This window comes from Leptonychotes weddellii, chromosome 5 (assembly GCF_054177405.1).
Source record: "Leptonychotes weddellii isolate Sample4059 chromosome 5, ASM5417740v2, whole genome shotgun sequence".
Lineage (NCBI taxonomy): Eukaryota > Metazoa > Chordata > Mammalia > Carnivora > Phocidae > Leptonychotes > Leptonychotes weddellii.
The window spans coordinates 55,114,902-55,132,582 of record NC_138373.1 but is presented as its reverse complement, the minus strand read 5'-3'; the positions used below and the strand labels follow the sequence as shown (position 1 = coordinate 55,132,582).

Here is a 17,681-nt window from a genome sequence, read left to right as displayed (position 1 = left end):
AGAGCATGAGAGGGAGGAGGGTCAGAGGGAGAAGCAGACTCCCTGCTGAGCAGGGAGCCCGATGCGGGACTCGATCCCGGGACTCCAGGATCATGACCTGAGCCGAAGGCAGTCGCTTAACCAACTGAGCCACCCAGGCGCCCCAAGACCGCATTCTTTTTTATGGCTGAGTAATATTCTAGAGAGTGTGTGTGTGTACGCCACATCTTCTTTATCCATTCATCTATTGATGGACACTTGGATTGCTTCCCTATCTGGGCTATTGGAAATGCTGTTGCAATCAACATAAGGATGCATGTTATCTTTTCAAATTAGTATTTTTGTTTTCCTTGGGTAAATATCCAGTATACTGTACAGTAAGGAACATCCCTAGTGGCATCTGATCTAGCCACGTGTACTCAAATATTATTATTACTGCTGTGAAGAATCTGAGTAGTTACATGAAATGGGAGTAATAAAAACCATACATAGCCCATATCAGCTCAGGTCAGATTTTTATCAAACTAAATGAAAATCTTCAGGTATTCAAAAATTTTTTGTCCTTGCAGATAAAGAATTTTTGTCCTTGCAGATAAAGAATTATAGATCTGTATTTATTTTCAAATAATTATAATCCCGTGGTTTATAAGTTATAAGCCCAGGTTTTTGCTATCTTGTTTTTATTTCTATCTGCTACCATTTTAATAGAGAATACAATATGCTACCAAGTTGATAAGCTCTCAAGTATCCATGTTTCTATGATAAACTTAAGTAATTTCTAGTTTCTCCCTATTAGAAACAATGCTGCTACAAAGTTTTATTCATATATTTTGTTCTCTTGAACCATTTCCTTAGAATAAATTCCAAGATAGACTAATTAGGTCAAAAAGAATTAAACTCTTCTTAAAACACATTGGTAGATATCCGTTGGAAAGTACCGTGCTAATTTACAATGTTTCTGAAAAAACTAACTGTGCTTTTGCAGTCTCATTAATTTTAGATCTTCAGTTCTTTTTTTTTGCCTAGCTTAACAGTGTGAAATGATTCACTCATTATTTTTTAAATTAGCATTTTTTTCATTACCAGTAGCGAAATTAACATACTCCCACATATATGTGTGTGTGTATGTGTGTGTGGATTGTGATCAGTTTCTTTGCCCCTTGTTTATCAAGGTCTTGGTGGTGGTCCTATCAGTGTGAATAAGTTCTGTAGGTATTACTGTTTATCATGTTATAGTTATTTTAGTCATTTTACTGATGTTTAATTGGTCAAACCAGTTTCAGTAGAGACAAAAAGTCAGAAGAACAGAAATTGTGAGTTCCTCTTTGAAGATCCAAAGATCTTTGAGCACCCTTGATGATTTAGGAATGATTTCCATTTCTCATCTTTTTTTTTCTTCCATTTTTCATCTTCAATTGAAAGGAAATATCATTATACCTTTCTAGTCTTTTTTGGAACAAATAATCATCAAATTTTAGCATTATAAACTAACAAAATAGTGTAAGTTAATAGTATGTAGTTGTTGGGTATTTATTTTTTTAGTTGTTGGGTTTTTAAAAAGGTACTTACCTGCTATTTTTCTTACCTCTATTCAAAGTAACTTTGGAAAGGCCAAAATCTGTTAGTTTAATATGACCTTCATTAGAAATAAGCATATTGTCTGGTTTCAAATCCCTGCACATACAGAAGACAAATAGCAGATAATTAAAAAAGAGCTAGTGTTAATGTTAGAATTAGCAGGGAAAAACCCAGAAAGTTACAGAAGAATCAAACCCTATTTTCTCTAAAATAAGGCACTTATTGTTGGCTTTGAAAGTGCAAAAAACAACTCTCAAAAGTAAATAATCTTCTGTGTATTTGAACCTACGAGAAAGTTAACTGATTTAATACTAGATTATCTTTGGCATTATTCATAGATAGTTCATTACAACAAATAAACCTCATTTGATAAAATAAACCTCAGGCCACACCAAAATTATATTTACCTCTTTCATGGAGGGTAAGATTAAGCCTTAACTGAGAAGAGCCACTTAGAACATGACTTTCTTTGCGCACTGCAAGTCAGTTGGCATTATAAAGTAGAGCACTTTTATATGATGGTAGGGAGTGGAAAAAAGATTCAATATTCTTCACAACAAATGGTGTACCCATGCTAAACGCAACATATTCAAAGCACAGGGAGGGGAGACAAAAGAAGAGTTGATGGAATTTATACTTTTTTTTTAAACTTAGTGCTTTTATTTATTTATTTATTTTTAAGATTTTATTTATTTGACAGAGAGAGAAACAGCGAGAGCAGGAACACAAGCAGGGGGGAGTGGGAGAGGGAGAAGCGGGCCTCCTGCTGAGCAGGGAGCCCGATGTGGGGCTCGATCCCAGGACCCTGGGATCATGACCTGAGCTGAAGGCAGACACTTAACCAACTGAGTCACCCAGGTGCCCCGAGTTGATGGAATTTCTAAACTCACACAAGTTACTACCAAACTTTAGATAATCCAGATACATGGGCAAATGATTATGCAAATATTTCAAACTCAAATATTTAATCCATAATTTGATTATTTGTGCTTTTTAGTAATAGTTTTTAGAAAAGTCAGTCTTTACCTGTGGATGATTCCGTGTCTGTGAAGATAGTCTAGAGCCAAGGCTACTTCAGAAATATATTTCACAGCCATCTCTTCATCAAAATAACCATATATATGTAGGAGAGACTTGACATCTCCACCAATAAGATATTCCATTACCTATCAAAAAGGAATATAAATGTTACAAAATAAAAATAATATCATTACTTTAAAAACATTATTTGGTATTAGTTATATATTTTTAGCATTGTTCTTTAACAGACACATTTTCTTGCTCTCATTCAGTACACATTAATACCAAGTTTGCTCATGTTGCCATTTAGTTTTTTTAAATTGAATTTAAACTGTTTAATCTGAATAAAAATTCAGACTTACAGAAAGGTATAAGAACAGTTCCATATACTCTTCATCTAGATTCATCCCCTGTGAGCATTTTGCCCATTTGCTTTCTTCCTCTCCACACATATGAATATGAAATAAATGTTTGTTAATAACATAATTGTTACATAATTAAAAAAGGAACACAATTATTAACATAAATATCTTAAACGCATGATTTTTATTCAGACTAAACAGTTTAAAAAATGTGACAACATTAACAACTGCTATTTATAGCTTTAAAGTTTTTGCTAAATAACTGGAGAATAAAGTTGAAGAGGTCATGACCTGTCACCACAAAATTCTTTTTCATGTATCTCCTAACAAGGATATTCTTACATAACTACAGCATAATAAAATTCCAGGAATTTAACACTAATATAATACTATTTTCTAATTGATATTGTCCATATTCAAATTTCTCTGAGTATCTAAATAAATGTCCTTGATAAGACTTCTCACCCCCCTGCCCAAGCCAGGACCCCCATGGTATTTAGTTATCATGTTTCTTTAGTCTCCTTTAATCTGGGACAGATTTTCGCCTTTTAGAGGGGGGCAGTCTTTCTTGACATTTGATTATCTCCTCATTATTCAATTCAGGTTTGCATTTTTGGCAGTAATTGTAAATAAGTAATGTTGACTCTTTCTTAGAGACACTCCCACCAGATGAGACACCTAATGTCAGCATGTTCCATTACTGGGGATGTTGACTTTGATCACTTAGTTAAGGTGGGACTTCCAGATTTCTCCAATGAAGAAGTACTTTTTTTAACCCCCTTGATAATTAATTAGTAATGGGGGAAATACATTGAGAGTAGGTAAAAAACCTGTTTCCCAACAAATCTGCAAGCACTGATCTTAGCATCATGTGACCACAGATGATTTTTGTCTGAATCCAATATTGCTATGTGGTTGCAAAGCTCTATTATTCCTCCTTCTACATGCACTAGTCATTATTCTCAAAAATTTGTATAGTTTTAAGGTATAAAATACTGCCTAGTGAGAACTTCATAAAACAAAGTCCTTTCTTTCCTCTTTAGGTCGGGAGTTTCCCCGGTATATACAGGTTAGTCAATGTTTGTTGAGGAGATCAATCATTAACACATTTACTAAGCCCAAAATCTGTGCTACACACTGTGCTAGAACTGAGAATATAAGCATGAATAAGGTGTCTCTGCACTGAAAGAGTTTATAATTTAGTAGTAGGTAAATAAATAAGTAAACAGATACTTTATTTGAGCTCATGATAATGTTTATTTTCTTACATCCTCATCAACAATAATTATTGATCCTTTTTATTTTTGTCAATCTAAGAAAAAATGGACTTGCTTAAATGTTTATTTAAGATTTAGGATCTTTACACTATTTTTTTTTTACATTTTTTATTTTATTATTTTTTAAAGATTTTATTTATTTGACAGAGAGAGAGAGACAGCGAGAGAGGGAACACAAGCAGGGGGAGTGGGAGAGGGAGAAGCAGGCTTCCCGCGGAGCAGGGAGCCTGATGCGGGGCTCGATTCCAGGACTCTGGGATCATGACCTGAGCCGAAGGCGCTTAACTGACTGAGCCACCCAGGCGCCCCATTTTACACTATTTTTTTTTTTTTAAAGATTTTATTTTTAAGTAATCTCTACCCAACATGGGGCTTGAACCCCAACCCTAAGATCAAGAATCACATGCTCCACTGACTGAGCCAGCCAGGTGTCCCTATTTTTGGTCTTTTATGTGTCTTCTGTGAATCACTTCTATTCTTTGCCCATTTTTCTACTGGGGTATTTAATTCTTTCTTATTGATGTATAAAATCTGTTTATATAGGAGTAAAATTAGCCTTTTGTGTATTTTATGAAAAATATTTTCTCCAAACTTGCTATTTGATTAGGTAAATGGTATTTTGTGTCTATATATGTTTTATTTTGTACTTAAAATACCTACACCAATTTATGATTAAAAAATATTCCCATGAGTTTTCTTCCAGTACTTTTTTTTTTTGAAAGATTTTATTTTATTTATTTAAGAGAGAGAGCACATGCGAGAGAGTATGAGCCGGGCAAGGGGCAAAGGGAGAGGGAGAAGCAGACTCTCCACTGAGCAAGGAGCCCGATGGGGCTCAATCCCAGGACCGTGGGATCATGACCTGAGTTGAAGGCAGACACTTAACCGACTGAGCCACCCATTGCCCCTTCTTCTAGTACTTTTATGGATTCCCTTTTTTTTTTTTTTAGATTTTTATTTATTTTTATTTGACAGAGAGAGAGATAGTGAGAGCAGGAACACAAGCAGGGGGAGTGGGAGAGGGAGAAGCAGGCTTCCCGCGGAGCAGGGAGCCCGACGCGGGGCTCGATCCCAGGACCCTGGGATCATGACCTGAGCCAAAGGCAGACGCTTAACGACTGAGCCACCCAGGCGCCCCTGGATTCCCTTTTTTAAGTAGAAATCTACGAAGCACTATCTTAGTACTTCATATCAAATGACCATAGCACTATCTTAAGCTTCATAATCAAGCAAAAAATGATTTCAAGTGACTTCAAAAAACAAAAAAAGAATTTTGATAGTATATCCCAAGGATAAAAAGAACTGCAAAAAAAAAAAAAATCCTAAATTGAATTGTTTTAGTGTTAGTATAACAATATTGACCTAACAAACAAGAGCCTAGGGCCGGATGGCTTCCCAGGGGAATTCTACCAAACACTTAAAGAAAAATTAATACTTATTCTTCTGAAGGAAGAATATTATATTATATTATATATATATTATATATATATATTATAATATAATATATAATATATATTATATTAACATATAATGTATTATTGGTTTCAGAGGTACAGGTCTGTGATTCATCAGTGTTATATAATACCCAGTGCTCATTACATCACATGCCCTCCTTAATGTCCATCACCCTGTTACCCCATACCTCCACCCCCCCCCCACCTGCAACCCTCAGTTTGTTTCCTGAGATTAAGAGTCTCATGGTTTGTCTCCCTCTCTGGCTTCATCTTGTTTTATTTTTTCCTCTCTTCCCCTGTGATCCTCTGCCTTGTTTCTTAAATTCCATGTATCATTGAGATCGTATGATAATTGTCTTTCTCTGATTGACTAGTTTTTGCTTAGCATAATACCCTCTAGTTCCATCCATGTTGTTGCAAATGACAAGATTTCAATTTTTGATGGCTGCATAATATTCCATTGCGCGTGTGTGTGTGTGTGTGTGTGTGTGTGTACACACACATTTTCTTTATCCATCTGTCGGTGAACATCTGAGCTCTTTCCATATTTTGGCTATTGTGGACATTGCTACTATAAATATTGGGGTGCAGGTGCCCCTTCAGATCACTACATTTGTATCTTTGGGGTAAATGCCCAGTAGTGCAGTTGCAGGGTTGTAGGGTAGCTCTATTTTCAACTTTCTGAGGAACCTCCATACTGTTTTCCAGAGTGGCTACACCAGCTTGCATTCCCACCAACAGTGTAGAAGGGTTCCCCTTTCTCTGCATCCTCACCAACATCTATCGTTTCCTGAGTTGTTATTTTTAGCCATTCTGACCAGTGTGAGGCGGTATCTCATTGTGGTTTTGATTTGTATTTCCCTGATGCCAAGGGACATGGAGCATTTTTTTCATGTGTCTGTTGCCATTTGGATGTCTTTGGAGAAAAGTCTGTTCATGTCTTCTGCCCATTTCTTGATTGGATTATTTATTCTTTGGGTGTTGAGTTTGGTAAGTTCTTTATAGATTTTGGATACTAGCCCTTTATCTCATATGTCAGTTGCAAATATCTTCTTCCATTCTGTCAGTTGTCTTTTGGTTTTGTTGACTGTTTCCTCTGCTGTGCAAAAGCTTTTTATCTTGATGAAATCCCAATAGTTCATTTTTACCCTTGCTTCTTTCTCCTTCTATAAAAATGTTATGGAGCCTGGGTGGCTCAGTTGGTTAAGTAGCCAACTCGATTTCAGCTCTGGTCATTATCTCAGGGTCGTGAGATCGAGTCCCGCATTGGGCTCTGTGCTGGGCATGGAGCCTGTTTAAGATTCTTTCTCTCCCTCTACTCTCCCTCTTCTAAAAAAAATGTTATAAAATACATAAGTCACAGGGATGAAAAGTACAGCGCAGGAAATATAGTCAATGACACTGCAATAACTTTGGTGACAGATGGCAACTAGACTTACTGTGGGGATCATTTCATAATCTATAAAATCCTATGATTTACGCCTGAAACTAATAGGATATTGTTTTTAATCTTTTTAATCTTTTAATTCTTCCTGGTGCTCTCTAATGCCTTTACTCCATACTGTTCCATATACCCTGTGTGATTAAATAGTTCCCTACCTTCTTTGCGAATGGAATACGTCAATGTTTCCTTCTTTTTCTGTAAAGAGCCAAATAGTAAATATTTTAGGCTTTGCAAGCCATATAGTCTGTGTGGCAACTACCTCACTCTTCTGATGTGGCACAAGAGCAGCCATAGATAATAAGTAAACAAAAGGATGCGGTTGTGTTCCAATAAAATGTATTTAGTCATGGAAATTCAAATTTCATATAGTTTTCATGTATCACAAAATATTATTCTTCCTTTGATTTTTTTCAACATTTTAAAAATGTCAAAACTATTCTCAGCTCACAGACTGTACAGAAAGAGTGGGCCAGATTTGGCTCACCACAGGCTTAAAAGATGGAAAGTAAATTATTCTTACGGTATTTAGTTTTCACCTTCTTACTGCTACTCTGTATTTTTTTTAAAGATTTTTTTTTTTTTTTATTTGAGAGAGAGAGAATGAGAGAGAGAGCACATGAGAGCGGGGAGGGTCAGAGGGAGAAGCAGACTCCCTGCCGAGCAGGGAGCCCGATGCGGGACTCGATCCAGGGACTCCAGGATCATGACCTGAGCCGAAGGCAGTCGCTTAACCAACTGAGCCACCCAGGCGCCCTTTTTCAACTCTCTTAGACAGTGAACCATCCTATAAAGTAGACCCGCATATCTGCCTTTCTTAGAACCTAGGGGGTCTCCTGAAGGACTCTGAGGGTGAATTCCCTCAATATAAATTTGTATCTTTGCTTCAAAACCCTTCCCCACAGCATTACCAGGTCTTGTCTCTTACAGAGAAGGTCATTACAACCAGGTACTGCAATTCATGCTAAGGTATTTGTTGGAGTGTTGTTTAGAATTGTAAAAGAACCCAAACCAACTCATTAATAGGACATTTGTTATAAAAATTACAGAATTCCTAAATAAATCCATGTAATTCTGTGTAGCTATTAGAAAGGATGAGGTCACCAGTAAGTGGAAAAAAATATGTAGAATATAAGTATAATATGATCACATTTCATGTACTTAAACTGTGTAAAAAACTTTTATTGATCCTGAATTAGTCCTAATGCAAAAAGGTGCTAAATAGGGTGCTCACCACTGTCCTAGAAAAACTTCTTATTCTCCAAAGTTTTCTGGTCTTCCCATTAAGTCTTTGAAAGCACATTTAATGTCAGTTTAAATATACTCACAGATTTACTGAAAGACTAGAAATGGATTTAACCATCAGGTACCAAAAGAGTTTTAGGGTTGACTCTATTTTTATAATCTATCCTGAGTTTTCAGGTGTACAGTCTGAAGCTGGATATCAGGTTCTGTTCAGTTTCAAGCTTTTGATATAGCAAAAAGTTGAAGTGTCGCACAATTATGTTCCACAGACTTACAAGAGACCTTTACCATATCGAGGATAAAGGGATTCCACTCCCAGAAGGCAAATCAAATTATAAAAGGAATGAGTGTTCTGTTGGTAAACTACATATTTGGGGTCTAAAATCTACATCCTAAGACCCATCCATTCATAGAAAACCGTTTGTGCATACTGAACAGAAGCTATTGGAGACACCAAACATTTAATCCACAGACCATCTCAGGAGTCAGATCTCCAGAATTTGTAGTCAAAATATCTTCACCAATTCCCACTCCCTCAGATTCTTCATTAGAAATGAAAAGCAAGGGGCGTCTGGGTGGCTCAGTCGTTAAGTGTCTGCCTTCGGCTCAGGTCATGGTCCCAGGGTCCTGGGATGGAGCCCTGCATCGGGCTCCCTGCTCTGTGGGGAGCCTGCTTCTCCCTCTCCCACTCCCCCTGCTTTTTTTCCCTCTCTCGCTGTCTCTCTCTCTCTCTCTCTCTGTTAAATAAATAAGTAAATAAGTCAATCTTAAAAAAAAAAAAAAGAAAAGCAAGCAACTCTCAAAGTGCACATGCTCAAAACCCACCACTTCCCAATACTTTCCTTACTATATACCAAACTTTATATAGTATTCCTAGTATATGTCCTTTACTTACCAATATTTTTAGCACTATGTGCCAGATACTGTTCTACATGCTTTATATTAACCTATTAAAATTTCATAACAACCTCTGAGGTAGGTACTATTATGGGATAGTTAATTTTTATGTATCAATTTGGCTAATCCATAGTACTCAGAGATTTGGTGAAACATGAACCTAAATGTTGCTGTGAAGTTGTGTTTTATTTATTTTTTTTATTTTTTATTTTTTTTAAAGATTTTATTTATTTGACAGAGAGAGACACAGCGAGAGAGGGAACACAAGCAGGGGAGTGGGAGAGGGAGAAGCAGGCCTCCCGCTGAGCAGGGAGCCTGATGTGGGGCTCGAACCCAGGACCCTGGGATCATGACCTGAGCCGAAGGCAGACGCTTAACGACTGAGCCACCCAGGCGCCCCTGAAGTTGTGTTTTAGATGAGAATAACATTTAGGTAGACTTTGAGTAAAAGCTGATGACTCTCCATAATCTGGGTGGACCCCATCCAGTCAGTTGAAGGCATTAAAAGAAAAAAGATCAGGTGTTGTCCTCCATGCCCCCACCTCCACTCCACCCCAAGAAGAAGGAATTCTGCTTCTACACTGCTTTTGGACCTGAGTTATAACATCAGTTCTTCCCTGGGTCTACAGGCTGCTGGCTTACCCTGCAAGATTTCAGACTTGCCAATCCTGACAATCACATAGAGCAAGTCCTTAAATCCCCACCCTACACACACACACACACACTCTCTCTATTAGTTCTTTTTCTCCAGAGAACCCTGGCCCATACAACAGGTACGGGAACTTGGCCAAAGTCATAAAGATGGTAAATGCAAAAGTTGTAATCAAACCTAAGTACTCTAAACCCAGAGACTATATTCTTTTTTTTTTTAATTATATATATTTTTAAATTTTTATTTACTTTTTAAAAAAGATTTTATTTATTTATTTGACAGAGAGATAAAGGGAGAGAGAGAGCACAAGCAGGGGGAGTGGCAGGCAGAGGGAGAGGGAGAAGCAGGCTCTCCAGTGAGCAGAGAGCCCAATGCGGGGCTCAATCCCAGGACCCCGGGATCATGACCTGAGCCAAAGGCAGACGCTCAACCAACTGAGCCACCCAGGCACCCCTTAAAGATTTATTTTTAAGTAATCTCTACACCCAATGTGGGGCTTGAATTCACAACCCTGAGATCAAACAATTGCATGCTCTACTGGCTGAGCCAGCCAAGTGCCACCCTCCCCAATTGTATTCTTAAGTCAATGAATTCAGTGATTGCTAATGTGTAAAGAAAAAAATGTAAAATTATTTACTTACCAAGTAGACATTGTTTGCTGACTGTAGTGAATAATACAAATGGACAATGAAAGGACTTTTGCTCAGTGCTAGTGCATCCCTCTCAGCTTGTACCTGATGAGTCATATTTTTGTTGATCATATCTGCTTTTTTGACAACCTATGGTAGACAACATAACAGTACGTTCATTTTATTTTTTATTACAAAAGTGTTTTCAAGTTTCAGAGTTGCCTTTGTGAAAACAACCAGAGAGAGAAAACATAGATGTCATTGTCATTGCCCTCAGGAAACTGTCAGAAAAACAGCTAATATGGTAAAACAAAACTAAACTTTCTTCAAGAGAACTACTTATTTTAGCATCAAGTGGCAAAAGTATCACATCCCTTTTGAGAAGGAAAAAAGAAGTAAACAAATGCTTCCCTAGTGCTCTACATATTAGTAGAAAAAAAATTCCATTCTACTATTCTTATAACAAATTCAAAGGTGGTAATGTTCCTAATAAGCCCCCAGATAATCAGGAACCTAGGCACAGATAATTAGCAGCTAATAAATTTTCTTTAACTTCTGATTCTTTGATGGATGGGAACTGAGTCAGAAAGAGGAAGAATATAGGAAGTTTGTTTGCCTAGAAAAAAATCTTAATAGTTAAAAATACTGAAAGTTAACAGTCTCAAATGCTGTCTTACAGAAAATAACAAATTACTCTTTTCATATTTCAAGGTAATTGGTACAGAAGCAAAACTGTAATATAATCTATATTAAAATTGGGGCACTAAACTGAAGTCAGTAACATTGAGATCAATTGTCAGGATGATTAAAAGACATACTGCTTCCAGAGACTCATTAGAGTAATAAAATCAATATTAATGTGTATAATTAATACACTATAAATTCCAGCCTTATATCCTTCCATAAGAAAATTGAGGGAAATTGTCAAAGTCAGTCTGTAACATGATTTCACCTATCATTTCACTAGATTGGAAGTTCTGTGAAGGCATGTTTGTTTTGTTCACCACTGCACCCTAGATCCTAAACACAAAGGGGATACTCAACAAATATTCATCGAAAAAATGAATTGCTGTTTTTATTTCAACAACTGATAATGACTGATTAGGAAGTATTGTAGAAGGAAAAGCAAAAAATTGGTGGAACATATGAATCAAGGAAGAATTAATTTCAATGGAGTGGGTCTGAAAGGTCAGGTAAGGTTTGAAGAGGAGCCAAGCAATGCGGGATTCCCGGGATCAAGACCTGAGCCGAAGGCAGACGCTCAACCGACTGAGCCACTTTGGCGCCCTATGATTGCTTTTCTAAGGAGTTTGGACTTTAGCTTGCAAGCCACAGCCTAAGGAGGGGATGAAAAAATTAGGGATTCTATTTAGAGGCCTATTCCAATAGACTAGGTATGTAAATGAAGGTTTGATGAATCTCAAAAATGCTGTCCAGTAAAAACAAAAAACAAAAAACCCAAATGCAAAAGACTATATACTGCATGATTCCATCTACATGCGATGTAGAGAAAAGGCAAACCTATAGAGATAGAAAGTAGATTGCTGGTATCCTGGGGCTAGGGGTGTTAGAGGGAGGTACTGCAGACAGGCAGGAGATCTTTTTAGGGTGATGGATATGTTCTAAAATTGGATTGTGTTGATAGTTACCCAATCTTTAATTTACCAAAAATTGACTTGTACTTTTAAAAAGGAAGGGAGGAAGGGAAAAGGGGAGGGAGGGAGTAGGAAAAAACCAAAAGAAAGAAAAAATGAAGTCCTGTATTTGGATAGTCTCGGGAATGGAATGGAAGAGATAATAAGAAATATGAGACAGAATTGACAGGACTAGTTGAGACATTGGTTATATAGATGAAGTAAAGTTAAAATGATTCAAGTTTCTAGGCTGAATGACAGTGATGAAGGTGATTTTATTAAACGGAGAGAGGGAATACAGAAGATTCAGTGTTGAAGCAGGCAATGTGAGGCAAGTACAATTTCAAGATACCTGGTAGATATTCACATAGCAATGTTGAACAGAAAGCTGAAACTGCATCAGCACTCAGACTGCTGGTTTCTTTCCTTTATCATGTTCAGTCAGTGCTGAAATAAGAGTAACCTGAAACTATGGAGTGGGTGAGGACCAAGAGTGGCCAGAAGAGCCTCAAATACACTGAAAGCTCTTGAGTGCTTTTGTAATGTTATATACTGCTGCAAGGATAAAGGAGTGACACGTTCTAACATGTTTCAGTTTAGTCTTTAATTGTTTCAGGGGCGCCTGAGAGGCTCAGTTGGTTAAGCGACTGCCTTCAGCTCAGGTCATGATCCCAGTCCTGGGATCGAGCACCGCATTGGGCTCCCTGCTCGGCAGGAAGCCTGCTTCTCCCTCTCGCACTCCCCCTGCTTGTGTTCCCTCTCTCGCTGTCTCTCTCTCTGTCAAATAAATAAATAAATAAAATCTTAAAAAAACTAATTGTTTCAAATTTAATGTTTCCAACTTAATCCCGGTAAAGGTCAAGGTGGTAAAAAGGATTCAGAAATCCTGGCGTATCCTAGGCATTGGCGGTGTGAAAAGAAGGGTGGGGCAGAGGCGAGACAACCCAGCCTGCCGGCGATCTTGTCACCCCAAGAAAGAAGTCATATCACAGGGCTATAAAGGCTCCTATGGCCCTGGGGCCTGCCCAATTCGGGGGCAGGAAAGAGGGCCGAAGGTCCGGACTCTTTCCCTTTCTTTACTCCCCGACTTCTTACCTTCACAGCATACAACCTGCTGCCTTTCTGCCCGAGATACACCTTCCCAAAGGCGCCACGGCTAATGGGCTTCACTATGGTGAATTCCTCAATGGAGGGAGGTCTTGGCACCAGGATCCTATTCACGCACTTCCCTGTCATCGCGTCTCCTTCACTCTCCTTCTCGCTCCCCGCAGTGGGCTCCATCGTAAGCCAGCCCAGACGGAAGCCGGCAGCATCAGCTAGGGCCCTTTCCGAGCCACAACTCCCGCCAACTGGGTTCAAAGTAAGACCCCGCCCACGCAGTCCGTCGTCAGTGACGTCATCGCGTTGCCGCGCTCGCCGCGCCGAGCCCAGCGCAGTCCCGCCCGGTCAACTCTTGTTCCTCCGCGCGGAAGTACCCAATGGCGGTGAGGGCGGGGACGTTGGGAAATTCTCCAACCAACCACAGACTCTTCGAGGGCGGTGACGGCGGCCCTATTATTTCATTTGCAATAATGGAGGAGTTACAGAGTCTTTGGCCTACAAGAGAAAGGGGCTACTGCTCGGACTTGAATCTCAATCGCAGAATTGAGGTTTCTCCTGACCTCCAATTGAGGTTGGTGGGACCCTGCCCTCATCCCACTTTTGCTTTGTTTTGTTTTGTCTGTTTTTTACTCCTTCGCGACTTCGCACCCTCGCGAGAAATGTAAGCCACTTCGGTCTGGCTAGTGGAAATCAGAGAATGTGGAAAAGCTGGATGAGCAGGAAGTCCGTGGCTGGCCCTGCCATCTGACATATAAACAGGATGTAATTTGCCTGACTGAAGCGGATTAGGACCAACAGGAAGAATTTTCGATTTACTGTGGGGAAGATAAAGAGCACCAAATAGTAGCAAAAGAGTTTATCGTACCTCAAGGCCCAGTCGGAAAAGAAGAATGTATTGGAAGATTTGATAAGTTAGTGTACAAAGATTTAACAGGGTCAGTGCCGTCCCCCCTTAAAAAAAAAATAAGACCAGAGAGCTTGGGGATCCCGCGCTTGTATTAGTCAACGTGAACATCAACTAGTTTGCGGGCCAGGGTACCTCAGCTGCTGCAGTAGATACGTCAGTCGGGGAAAGGGGGAACCACCGGCGTATTCCCCTGTATTGCCCACCTGCCCCGGAAGTAGTGTTGCGTTGGAGCCTTGCCTTCCGGGGCAGATTGTCTGTTGTTGCCGCAGCTGTGAGAAGGGGAGGCCATTTTCTGTTTCTAGGAAGAGTAAGAGCTAAGGGGAGAGGGGAAAAGAAAAGGAAAGAAGGGCTCAGCACCTCCCCGCCGACCCGTGGACAGAGGGGCACTTTCGGCAGGCGGGTGAGGTCGCTGAGGGCCCGGAGATGTTTTCCCTGTCGAGTACGGTGCAGCCCCAGGTGAGTCTGGTTCCGGTCCTTTTTTCCGCCCCTCCTATTTGCCGTTTGCGTTTCGTAGAAGCGGTTTCTCGTTTGGGATCCTGGGAGGGAAGCGATCAACCCAAAGCGAGTCCTAGGATTGAGAAGAGATCAGCGGCTACGCTGAGAGTAAAAGGCGGACGATGTAGCAGGGATCGATATGATGGAGACACTGGTTTATCGAGTTGATAGTGTGGAATTTTTACTAGAGAATCCATTAGACATTGTTCAGTGCCGGACATTCTGGGGTGGGGGGGTGCGGAGTGAGGATGGAAACGCCTTTGCCTTAGATGTAAAGGGAGCAAGTAATGTTTTCTTTCCATCTTATCACCTCTCCAGGGATTTACTGTAACAACCCCGATACCCACTACTTTCTTTCCTTTTTAAATGGAATTTAACTCAGACATGTTGTAATAATTTGAATACCACGAATTTTCTTTCTTTCCTTCCTTCCTTGCCAGAAAAGACTAATAAACATATTTTTAAGTTATTGAATGCTTGCGTTACTATTTGTATTTAGCCTCTTTCCCATTTTTTCATAGAGCAAAAAATAGGGCAGAAAAACATCATTCCCAGGGTTTTTAATTATCTTCTTTCAGGGGTAATCACTTGTGACAATGTTTTATCCTTGGTTCATTTAAAAATCTTTTTTTTTTAAAGATTTTATTTATTTATTTGAGAGAGAGACACAGCGAGAGAGGGAACACAAGCAGGGGGAGTGCGAGAGGGAGAAGCAGGCTTCCCGCGGAGCAGGGAGCCCGATGCCAGGCTCAATCCCAGGACCCTGGGATCATGACCTGAGCCCAAGGCAGACGCTTAACGACTGAGCCACCCAGGCGCCCCTAAAAATCTTTTTTTTTTTATGGCAACATTTTGATAGTTTTTTTTTTGGAGTTCTCAGTTTTGCAAATGAACAGTTTGTGAACACATTCAGATTTTAAGATAATTTTTAATACTTTAGTTTCAGCATATAATTACATTTCTTTGTGTAACCCCACTGTCTTGGTTTTTTTGTTTTGTTTTGTTTTTTTGTTAGTACTGGCTGGATAATCGAAAATGAGTGATTATTTATTGGGCACCAGTAATGTGCCTGCCAGGTGGACAAAACAAATGTGGAATCTTGATGGTGATATGAAGAAAAATTGAATAAGAGTTAGCCAGGTGAAGAGTGAATGGAAGTGAACAGGTATCTCAGGTATATGCAAGGATATCTGGAGGTCCTGAGATAGGGAAGAGCTTAGCTTCTTGGAGGAACAAAAATAAGGCCAGTCTGGCTAGAATGTAGTGATTAAAGGGTGTGATGACAGAAATGAGATTGGGGAGAAGCCTTAGGCAGATCATACAGGAAGTTATATTAAGGTCCTTTTTTTTTTTTTTTTTAAGATTTTATATATTTATGGGGGGGCAGAGGGAGAAGGAGAAGCAGACTCCCCACTGAGCAGGGAGCCCTAATGCAGGGCTTGATCCCAACGCAGGGCTCCATCCCAAGACCCTGGGATCATGACCTGAGCCGAAGGCAGACGCTTAACGGTCCACCTATCCGACTGAGCCACAGGTGCCCCTAATAAGGAACTTCGGATTTCATTTTAAGTGTATTGGGAACCATTGGATGTTTTTAAGCACAGAATGCTGTGATCAGATTTACATTTTCAGTAGATCACTCTGGCTTCTGTGGAGAATGTAGAAGGGCAAAAGTAGAAGTGTTTTCAGTTAAGGATGTTATTGCAGTAATCCAGGAGGGGGATAATGCACCACTAAAGCGGAAGCAATGGTTATGGAAAGAAGGCAATGAGTTAGCTTTTTTTGTTTGTTTTGTTTTGTACAAAGAGTAGAATTTTTTGTTGTTGTTTAAAGATTTTATTTATTTATTTATTTGTCAGAGAGAGAGAGAGAGCAGGAACACAAGCAGAGGGAGTGGGAGAGGGAGAAGCAGGCTTCCCGCCAAGCAGGGAGCCCGATGCGGGGCTCGATCCCAGGACTCTGGGATCATGACCTGAGCCGAAGGCAGACGCTTAACGACTGAGCCACCCAGGCGCCCCCAAAGAGTAGAATTTAATGAGGGATTGGATATAAGGGATGATGGAAAGAAGTGTTTCTGGTTTGATCAGCCGGATGTATGAAAATGTTATTTACCAATATGACGGTATCTGTGTAACCAAACTCAAGGAAGGGGTTTGCCACTTGAGATGCATCAAACTGAACGAAACCCAAGGAAATGTTGAAAACAAAGAACTTTATTACTTGTTACAAGTAAGGAGACATATGGCTCTCAAAGCACTCTCTGTTGGTGGGGTTAGTATAGGGAAGCTTTTATTCAGTGTATTAGGAGGTGGGGCAGGGAGTTCACGTAAGCACTTCAGTTCAATTACTCATGCCCAGAATGTCAATGTGCTAGTTCAAAAAAATGGTGGAAAGCTCCATCTCTAGGAGATCTTGGTAGTATAATGAACTAAAGGTAACTTCAGGACAACTCAGGGGGACTTCTCTGCAGCTCCTCAGGTCCAGTCCAGCTCATACTGGCTCACATAAGGGGCTGTCAGGGGAGACACAGCTAGCAAGGGGCTCCCAGGTGAAACATCATGTCTCCTTGGCTGGAACTGTTGGTTCTACAAAACATATTCCTTCCCTGCTTTTGTCCCTTTCCTTCCTCTCTTCTGCTGATAGCTTTCCGTCCTCTTACTTGAGTAACTTCTTGTTGCATCCTAGCTTACATCTGGAGGAGTACTACCAGTTGTTTGAAAAAGAAGTCTGACTTGACCTGTTGAAAACCTTTTAAACCTTTAAACCTTTTAAAATTGAACTTCAAGAAGTTTATATCAAGAAGACTCAATTTTAGGAGAATTTATCATCAGCTGGATGGAGAGTTAGTGGTATGTGATGTTGGTAGAGATGGTGAAGTTATTTTGTGTACTATAGGCAGGCTTAACTGGGCTGATATAGGACCCTTATGCATTTTATGCTTTGAAAGATGGTAAACACTTGTAATTCCTGGTTGCTTAATCCATTGAATATGTCTGAATTAATTTTTTTT

At 39.6% G+C, this 17,681-nt stretch overlaps 2 protein-coding genes across 3 annotated transcripts in view; one reads left to right on the top strand and one right to left on the bottom strand.

The window, feature by feature from the left end:
- MASTL (microtubule associated serine/threonine kinase like) overlaps positions 1 to 13,628 on the bottom strand; it is a 36,211-nt gene extending 22,583 nt beyond the window's left edge. Inside the window, exons 1-4 of one of the 2 annotated variants that reach the window (XM_006745999.3) lie at positions 13,264 to 13,628; positions 10,547 to 10,684; positions 2,584 to 2,723; positions 1,565 to 1,653 (exon numbers count right to left, since the gene is read on the bottom strand). In XM_006745999.3, coding sequence (XP_006746062.1) covers positions 1,565 to 1,653; positions 2,584 to 2,723; positions 10,547 to 10,684; positions 13,264 to 13,449 — 553 coding nt within the window. In that variant the 5' untranslated portion in view covers positions 13,450 to 13,628. The remainder of the gene's footprint in view (positions 1 to 1,564; positions 1,654 to 2,583; positions 2,724 to 10,546; positions 10,685 to 13,263) is intronic. The other variant, XM_006745998.3, reaches the window with a different exon arrangement.
- Positions 13,629 to 13,646: 18 nt separating this feature from the next.
- C5H10orf67 (chromosome 5 C10orf67 homolog) overlaps positions 13,647 to 17,681 on the top strand; it is a 121,603-nt gene continuing 117,568 nt past the window's right edge. The window contains exons 1-2 of the mRNA XM_081818909.1: positions 13,647 to 13,840; positions 16,759 to 16,900. Coding sequence (XP_081675035.1) covers positions 13,647 to 13,840; positions 16,759 to 16,900 — 336 coding nt within the window. The remainder of the gene's footprint in view (positions 13,841 to 16,758; positions 16,901 to 17,681) is intronic.